Here is a 9,340-nt window from a genome sequence, read left to right on the forward strand (position 1 = left end):
TGAGGATTAACAGGGGAGCAGGTAAGGAAAGCAGTACCTGCTCTGAGAAAAAACACTGGGCTCTGTGTTTCCTTGAGCTGCCCTTTCAGGCCTTCTAAATCCATAAAGCTGCAGCATATTGTGAACTTTGCAGATTACATTGCCTGTTCAGAGTTGTAACAATGGCACATCACCACATCACCCCCTTTAGAGTGTCGTGCATGCTGCCACTCCTTCAAGCAATAAGAATGCAAGAGCTCTCCCTACAAAAGCCTGGCCCACATCATGGGCAAAGGTCACCAGTCGCAAAATATTATTAAAAAGTCAGGACAAACTTATTTTACAGCCAAATTAACAGCTCAGCAAAACAGTGGGCTGTAACAGGGAAGATAGTAAGTCCAACAGCTGGGCAGTTCAGCTGCTAAGGTTTTTACTGGGATCATTGCCCAGGATGTTTTGGGGTTGTTTTGGACAAAAGAGATATCAACACAAGAAGTGTGAAAACTCAAGTTATTACATGAAATATTAGAGGCAGGTGTTTTTCCATTTTTTTAAAACCAAATCCCCACCACCTTTGCAATTTTGCCGCTCCAAGGCTGCAACCAGCAGTACAAACCGGTTCCCTTTCAGGGTTTGGGGCATGGGTTTTACAAGCCTGTTTTGACTTCCTGCAGGCACTTTGAGCTTATAAATGGCACCTTTCAGTGTCCTGAATTATGAAGGGCAGCTAGTCCTGAATTCTCCTGTCGCTTAATGATCTCACATAAAATGAGGTCCACAAAACTTTTACTACCGCTGCAGTTCAAATTCGCAGGTGAAGAACCACCAGGGAAAGGATGTGGACATCTTTTGCTTTCCTAATTTTCCAGGTGCAAGAAAGTTTCCCACTTGGACTTGAACAATTATTTACTCTCAAAGCGAAGCCTGATCTAAATAAAAAGACTTCAGTATGTTCCCCTGATAAGCACTGGGAAAATTCAAGGGGAAACCACTTGAGAACAGCACATACTAGTATCAAATTTAGGTTAAAAACAAAATTAGGTTAAAAAGACCCTATCTAAGTATTTATTAGTCTTTTTTTTGGACCTAATATTTTTCACTTATCACAACTAAGTATATCTGACACTCAAGGATTATAAATAATATTTAATTAAAACATTGATTTGTTCTGCCTTTATTCTGGTAATAATATCCAATGTTTGGAAAACATGCTGCACCTTAGCAGTATGAACAAAAAGTCAAAAGAAAATCTTTCAAAAAAAAAGAAAGGATTTTGTTTGTTACAAATTACTTTTGCATTTATATAAAGATTTAATGATTCATAGCATGCCAAATACAATGTTAATGAGCTTTGAGTTGTGTTTTTCATTTTTGTTAGATTTTTTTTCCTGCTAAAAACAATTACTAGAGGCCATTCAATGCCACTGCATAAACCAGGAAACCTAGTAAAACTGCAGGTAAAATTGGTATTTTGTTTCAAGTGTGGCTCAGGAGTCCAATTCACTTGTTGGTGAGCTGCATATTTCAAATAGCACCTACAACTCCTTCAAAAATGGAAGCCAGGTAAGATGCTTTTAAAAAACACATTTACAACATTCATTAATGAAAAACAAAAATTAAAGAGTGTAAGCTTACCATTTAATTCCTGCCTTCCGAGGATGAACATCTTAGCCTTTCTGCTTTCTTCTCCATTTTCCAATGAAAGGTAGATAAACGAGCAGAAATATAAGCTCTTAATTCTCAGCACCTCTTAGAGGACACACGTGCCCATAGGAGCTTAAAAACCTTCCTGGAGAGCATTATTAATCTTTCTGCTAACAGCACAGAATTGTTAAAGCCTATTAAAACACTGCCTAGTCATAGACATGCAAGTCTTGCTTTTTAGTGACCTGGTTTCAAGAAACAAACAAAAAGTCAGTGGAAATTATGCCAAATTAACTTTCATCATTCAGTTACACAGATCACTGCCCACCTCAACTACTAACTAGATACCAAACATTGTCCTTCTAAAACAAACCTTGCCATCTACCACATAGAATAATTTGAGTTGGAAGGGACCTTTGAAAGTCAGCTAGTCCAACCCCCTGCCATGGCCAGGGACATCTACTACTAGATCAACTATTCAGTCTAATGGAAACCCTACTTTGACCTTGCTTTGTCCTTGACCTTGCTCCTCCACGTCTGCCTTTGGACCTAGGAACATTTTCAGAAATCAGAAAATAATCCAACTGCTTTCTTCCCAGGGTGTAGCACTCCTGCTTGGCTGCAGCCAAGCTGCTGCCCATTTACACCACTGCAACTCAAGCTACTATTAATGCCTTGGACTTCAGTCTTCCAAGTAACATGTGCATTACTCCAAAGGCTTTCAGATGACTTTTTAACTGAAAACATCCAGGATGTTGGGGGTTTTAACAAATCATCATAGCTGTTGCCAAGCAGCTGATAAGGCTGAAGTTAATTAATGCTGCCAGGAAATAGAAATATAGCTGTGATGAGCTAGTCTTGTTATGCCCATATTCAATATTTCCCCTCCTTTCCTTGAAGAGCATTTCACCAACTTAACGAAAACCATAGAAACAAACACACCCCCCCTGACCTAACAGACTGAGCGACTGAAAGATATTCACACTAACTAACCCTGCTCTCCAATTCACACCCCCCCCCCCCCCAAAATCCCACTGACAATATCAAGAGTGGGGAATCAAACCTCTTTATTACCGAGTCCACAGCAGATAAAGCAGCAATTGTGCTTATACAGTACTGGAAGTGTAGCTACAACATAGCGTGACAGCTTGTTAGTGTTGAAAATATATAAGCTCTTTGTAATTGTGCCTTTGGAATGCCATCTGTCTTGAATTAACGTCCACCTGGGATCATGTTTCGATGACCAATATGGACAGATTACTGGAACTTTAAAACCTCGCTTTCTTTGTAATTGACATTTAAACTGTTTGAAGTTTCTCATTAAGTCCTTTTTTACAAATTAGGTGCAGATGTATAAAGCTAAATGTACAGTACTAAGGGAAATTAGGTCACCTGAATGCTCAATAATAAAATGTATCAACTGTTTAAGTGCAATGAGTACATTAAAATTTAGAGATCAACTTTATGCCCCAAATTCTTCAAAGTTTCATCGTTCCCCTTTAACTGCTGCAGAGCCCCTGATGCCAACCATTTTTAATTAAAAAGGCAGAGAAGAAGGGGAGTTTGGCTACGCAGCCAGTGACAACCAGACAGCCCTGTCCCACAAAGAGCTAGAGAAGGCAGGGCAAGCAGCCACAGAGATGCCCATTTCACAGGGACAGGCAAGTCCTATTTACACCAATGATGCCAGGAGATTTAAAGGGCACAGGGAGACTTGAGAAGTAAATATAGGTCTGACAAGAAAATAAGGGAAAATATATGAAGGAGACTTGTTCAACATCCTGGGGCTAAGTAACCACAAGCTGACCTCCAGACCCACTTGCAGTCGAAGTTCTGCAGACCTGCTGTGTTCCTCAGCCTTGTGGGGCGGAAGAGGGAAGTGCAAAAAGGGCAGTGGCTGGAGAAACACCCCCATTCACAGCCCGGCTGACAAAATAAGGGCAAATTGAGTATTTCCCCTTTTCAAACAAGGAGGTTCAGAACTCAGGGAGGTGTGAGAAAGGGGTCCAGGAGAAACCACCACCAGAAGCTCATGATGTGCAGAGGACAGGAGGAGACATATGGGGGTTCATCAGCAGAAATTCTACATAGCTCTTGGCATCAAGGGGCTTTTACCTGCCAGAACGGCTCTTAAGACAAGAGACTTTAAGTACAGCAGCCCAGTCTCCTGAACAGGTATGAAAACTCCAGGGATCCCATTCACCCAGCCTTTATGAGCAGCCAAGAAATACTGCAAAAGTGTGTGAAAGCTCAAAGATGGAAGGCACTGAGCACCCACCAAGGGAACACACACCCTCCTTTTCCATGCAGGGCCACCAAGCAGGGCAGGCATTGGACCTCAAGATGCCACCCTGCAGCTGGCAGTGCTTAAACTCAACGCAATCACACACACAGGTTTGGTGGAAGGTCCATTAACCTTCTCTCCTGGAGAAAGGTCTCCCACTCTTAAGTTGGGACACCATCTACATAAAATGCACAAATTCAGATCCTTTTGGCACCACAGCTAGCACGTTGGTTCTGGAAATGACGCCAGGATGCGTACCCTGGCTCTCTACTTGTAAGCATGGAGGTGCGATGGAAGAAGCAGTCTTCTCTTAAAAGCTGGTAAACAAGACCAATACACTGGCAACCAGATCTCTTATGTCTGCTTAGACTACATTTGTGTGCTTAGACTACTCTTAACCAGAGTGTCTTCAGTACCACTACTTATTACAATGACTTTAAAAAGCTTTTTTGCTCACATCCCCTTACAACCCTATTCTGGTAAGCTACTAAAACTCTTGGCAAAAGAAGTGTAAACTTTTAACTGGATACGTTTCTGCTGCTTCTGATGAAACACCCAAGCAATTTTGCTGTGAAATTGTCCATGCTTCTGGTTGCAAAATGAACAGCAGCCCCCCTCTGGTATCAGAACAGGAGATTCGGGTTTCCTCATCCGCAGGTTAATTCTCCAGTGCTCATACACATCTTCAGTTCAAGGAGGAATTCAGAAAAAAATTGCATATTTTTAAAAGAAATAAAAATTGAACCAGCTATATGTAAGCAAACCCCAATACCTGGAAGAGAATAAAACCTGACTGATATAATACAGCAAGATAACAACATTTTCCAGGAGAGGACAGCCCAATTCATTTGCAAAAGGAATGAGACAGAGAAGTAACTCATTTGCCATGCATGTCGAACAAGAAAGGCTTCTAAGGAAGATGTATTTGTACCCAGTTCTGTTTTGCTCACACATTGTACAAACACTGACTTTCATTTGAGTAATGAGTTTGCAAAGGCAGGTACAGGACCACACAGCACTGTCCAGAACAGTGCAAGCTTTAAGCAGATCAGTTGAGGTGCCAGTGGTGATTAGCCGGACACACTCAGCTTTGCACCCTGCTTCTCATTAGCATTAATTATCTGTCATCATACCTCTGCTGCTGCCAGGATGAAAACTGGCTCGGGCAGTAGTTTCACAGTCCTTAATGCCAACTATGGAGTTGCCAGAGTGCACAACAGGGAGCTTATATTGGCCCCGTGTCTTTCTGCCAAGGGCAGAGGAGAGCAGAGACCTGGTTCAGCAGAAAGCTGGAGCAGAGTGAACAGGTAACACCTTCTTTGCTGTAACACTTCTCAATGTAACTTTAACCTGACAAAAATGTTTGAGTGAATTTGAAGAGCCAGAGCTAAGGCTCAGTTTTGTAACGTGCTTCACCTGGCCTAGCAGTGATGGTTGATGGAAGGCCCCATCCTACACATGCCCTCACACATCGCCCAGCGATGCAAGGTAGACCAATGCTGGTTGCAAGGTAGACTGAGACTCCATCAGGTCCATCCCCAAAGACAGGATCACAGTGCCAGGGACTTGATTAATGGTGTTCAGGGTGTTCCCTCCCTCCTCAACGTGAGCTACCATCAGGTTCTCACCTCACTAGCAACATGACAATATTAGTTTCGATGAACCAAAGTGACCTTGCAGAAAAGCAGACTCTGCACATGTGGCTCACCAATTCTGCCAGATAAAGTGTTTTTATCACTAGAAAGTCACACTTTCAAATAATTTTCACCCCGAGGGCATAATCTCAAAAGACACACTTAAAAAGGTGTAGAACATAAAATGAGTGATTTTTTTTTGATAGAGGTTAAGGAAAGAAATCCCTCACAGACATAACACTTTATTGATATTCTTGGTCACAGCTCTACACACGCTGAACAGGATCAGCTACTGGTAAGGACCACGATTCATGTCTTTCCATTTAAACCCTGCAACAAAGAATAAAACTATTTCACAACTATCAAAGAGGAAACCTTTAATTTGCTAGAACAATTTCAGCTCCCATTGCATTAGCACCCTCCAGTGTCCACTACATGAAAAACAACATCTTCACTAATTTACCAAGCAGACACAGACTTGGAGCGTGAAACACAAGACACAGCAGCGGTGGATTCCTGGGAGGGAAGATGGCAATTGGTGATGGGAGAAGAAACTCCCAACGCTAGAAATTTTAAATGACACAGGCACAGTCTCTGAAGAAGATCTGACACTGGGTTATTACTCTTCTCAGGTTCCTTTGTTCCTAGCAGGCATGCTGGTGCCCGCACCTTTGGCATGACAAGATCTACGTGCGCACACTGTATATTCCATACTCGCAGCATTCCACTGAGATGTGGATGCTGCCTTTGACTGATTTAGTACAGGCACGTGGGTATGGATCTGCCTGGAATATGCCATGCAAATTAATACATGTAATAAAACCCTCTCGTACATGGGTGAAACAGATGCGAGCTTGGCTCGCTGAGGGCAAACAGGTGACCGTGCTTGCATGTGCAGTGCTCTTCTCTTGCAGCATAATCACCAAGAAAAGAGAGAACAACAGAAAAAACAGCTGCATTTGTTACTTAAAAACAGCTGGATGAAGGGGTTTTTAAATTTTTTCCAACAAAACAAAAACCTTTCCCAGGCAGGGAGAGCCCAGGAGGCTCTGGAACATGGCAAATAAGCAAAACCAGCTCTGGGTACCTGCCTGATAATGACACAAATACTTGGTCCACCTTTTCCGGGCAGCACTGCTTCCCTCCAGCTTCACAGGGGCAGCAGCATGCACATGAAGAGAGGATGGCAGCAGCTGGAAAGGCAGCCACACCGCATCAGAGGTACCTGCTGTAATTAGGGCCCCAGCCTGACAGCAAGGCAGAGAGCTCTGTGGAACACAGGCACCACAGTCTGGACCCAGTGGCACCTGCCAATTCCTGCTAAAGACCAGGAAGCTGTTAATTAAATCCAAACAACATGTTCATTGATTGTTGACATTTGAAGTCATCCCTGTATTTTCTCTCCCAGCTGCACACAGCCCCATGGCTGCCTAGCTCAAAGGTGAGCAGGCACTTCTCATGCATTATGCTGCTCTGGTCTCTGACTGCTTGGATGCCCAAAATTCTGTGGTCTCTACCTGCCCAGTGGCCTCTTGGGCTCCACAGCAGCACTGATGGCAAGGGGCAGGCAAATCCCACCACAGGGAGGCCATCACATATTCTGGGAGACAAGCACAGGCGTCATGATACCTGGCAGCCATGTCTCAACCCATGGCATCACCAGCCAAAGAAGCCCCTTCGGAGCCACAGCTGGAAGAGAGGAGCCTCACCATGGGCATGCAGCCAGCCTCCTCTCCCAGCCTTGAACAGGTGCTGTGCACACATAAATGTCATCACCTGACTGCCCTCACATTGTGCAGACTCCTCTTCCCCCCCATAGTATGAATATTCAGAATTCTTCATGACCAGAAATAGCAAGGCATAGCATTTATGATTCTGCACTAATATGGGGGAAAAGCAGTGAAAACAAGGGGGGAAAAAAAAGGCATGTACATGCATGCATCTTCTCCAGGAACAGGCTGTAAAAGTACCCTGAAGGAGGTAGGCTGGAAAAATAACCCTGGGTCCTATGCAGGACAGTTACTCTGGGCAGGAATGACTGACATGGACTTTCTGGGCTCTTCACTGTGCCTCTAGCACAGCACAAAGCACTCCAGCTGTCCCTGAGGCTCCCCAAGAACACCAGCATCAATATTGCATGTTCACAGTAACATCTATGTTACAGTTTTACAGACTGCATAGGCTTTTGTCACTCAGCTATAAAATATTTACAGAATCATGGTCTCAGCAGAGAACGTGAGAATTTAAAGCTTTAAATATTGATATTAAAATGAATTAACACTTGATTGCCTTCCTAATATTAATACAAAAAAGCCCGTGCTCTCCTTCTAGAAGTGCTGGTGAAAACCTGCCTTAAATGAGCACAGACCCAACAATCGCTCCCTCTGGCAGAAGTCACTCTCTGCCCGCCGGGAACATGCAGGCACACACCTGCAGGCAGAAAGCTGGGCATCAAACCTACACAGATCTCTCGGAGGAAGGTGCAAGGGAGCCTTTGTCTTACGTGGCACATGTCACTCGGAGCCTGATCCTGCACACGGACCTGTAAGGCGATCCTCTATTTAAAGTAGAGCTTTTCCTAGCATTCCACCCTAAATCTGTGCTATTCCTGACAGCTATTCACCCATCTGTGGGAAAGCACCTGGTGATTTCGGTCCCTTGACAAGAGGACACACGTTGCCTACATAACCTTCCCTCATCCAGCCACTGCCACCACAGGAGCACGGGGACTCCGCACGCCCCGGACTCACAAGGGGGCTCCCAAGGCCCCGGATAAGGGATGCTGAGGGGGCTTCTGACAGCCCCGCTTCTGCCCATACCACCACTTATGCTGGGCCATCGATGGAGGAGGTGACACAGGATGCTCTAAAAACAACAGGAAAGCCAACGGTGAGGAGCCAGCCCGCCTTGCCCCCGGTTCCCCCTGCGGGAAATGGGGTACGGTGCCCGTCAGGAGCCCGCTCGGTCCAAAGCTGGGCGCCGCAATGGGAAAGACCCAAGGTCACTCTCCATGCAGGAGCTGCACCAAAGCGGACAACCGGGCAAGGGCAATGTTCTGGTAACCGGGGGAATCACGGAATAGTTTGAGTCGGAACGGACCCAAAAGACCATCTCATTCCAACTCCCCTACCGTGGGCAGGGACACCTTCCACTAGACCAGGAAGTCGACTTCCAGTCCCACGTTGCCGTTGCCCGTGCCCGAACGCCAGCCCCGCCGCCCCGGGCCCGGCCCCCCCTCCCCCGCACTAGCAAGGGGGGATCCGGGGGAGACCCCCGGGCGCGGCTTCCAGCGGGGAAAGGGGGGAGGGGCGCCGGGGGTCCCGCCCCGGCCCGCGCGCGGGCCCGTCACTCACAGTCTCCGCCTCCCCGCGCGCAGCCCAGCCCGCCAGCACAGCCCCGCCGCCATCGCGCCGCCGGGACACGCCCCGCGCTCCCATTGGCTGCGCCGGGACACGCCCCGCGCTCCCATTGGCTGCGCCGGGGCGGCCCGCGGCACGCCCACACCGCGCGCTCGGCTCTGACGTCCCCGCGGGGGCGGGGCCCGGGGCCGCTGCTGCAGGGCCCGCAAGGCCCGGAGCCTGCTCGGGCTGGGATGCTCCAGCTCCGCTCCTCTCAGCGGGCAAACGACCGCCGTGAGTGGGAGTAGTTCGTTCGTGCAGAGCATAAAGAGACAAGACCAAAGGTAACATAGGAAGTAGCAGTGGATGGGGTAGGAAAGAAACAAACTTGAGAAGAAAAGGGTCTTGAAAATGAAATAGGGATTATGATTCTGTTTTCCATCAGTCCAAACTTAGACTGA

At 46.4% G+C, this 9,340-nt stretch overlaps 1 protein-coding gene across 2 annotated transcripts in view; it reads right to left on the reverse strand.

The window, feature by feature from the left end:
* Positions 1 to 8,968, reverse strand: part of CLYBL (citramalyl-CoA lyase) — a 170,852-nt gene extending 161,884 nt beyond the window's left edge. Inside the window, exons 1-2 of one of the 2 annotated variants that reach the window (XM_069007921.1) lie at positions 8,895 to 8,968; positions 8,045 to 8,083 (exon numbers count right to left, since the gene is read on the reverse strand). In XM_069007921.1, the coding sequence (XP_068864022.1) occupies positions 8,045 to 8,083; positions 8,895 to 8,947 (92 nt within the window). In that variant the 5' untranslated portion in view covers positions 8,948 to 8,968. The remainder of the gene's footprint in view (positions 1 to 8,044; positions 8,084 to 8,894) is intronic. The other variant, XM_069007931.1, reaches the window with a different exon arrangement.
* Between the last annotated feature and the right edge of the window lie 372 nt (positions 8,969 to 9,340).

This window comes from Aphelocoma coerulescens, chromosome 1 (genome assembly GCF_041296385.1).
Source record: "Aphelocoma coerulescens isolate FSJ_1873_10779 chromosome 1, UR_Acoe_1.0, whole genome shotgun sequence".
Taxonomy (NCBI): Eukaryota; Metazoa; Chordata; class Aves; order Passeriformes; family Corvidae; genus Aphelocoma; species Aphelocoma coerulescens.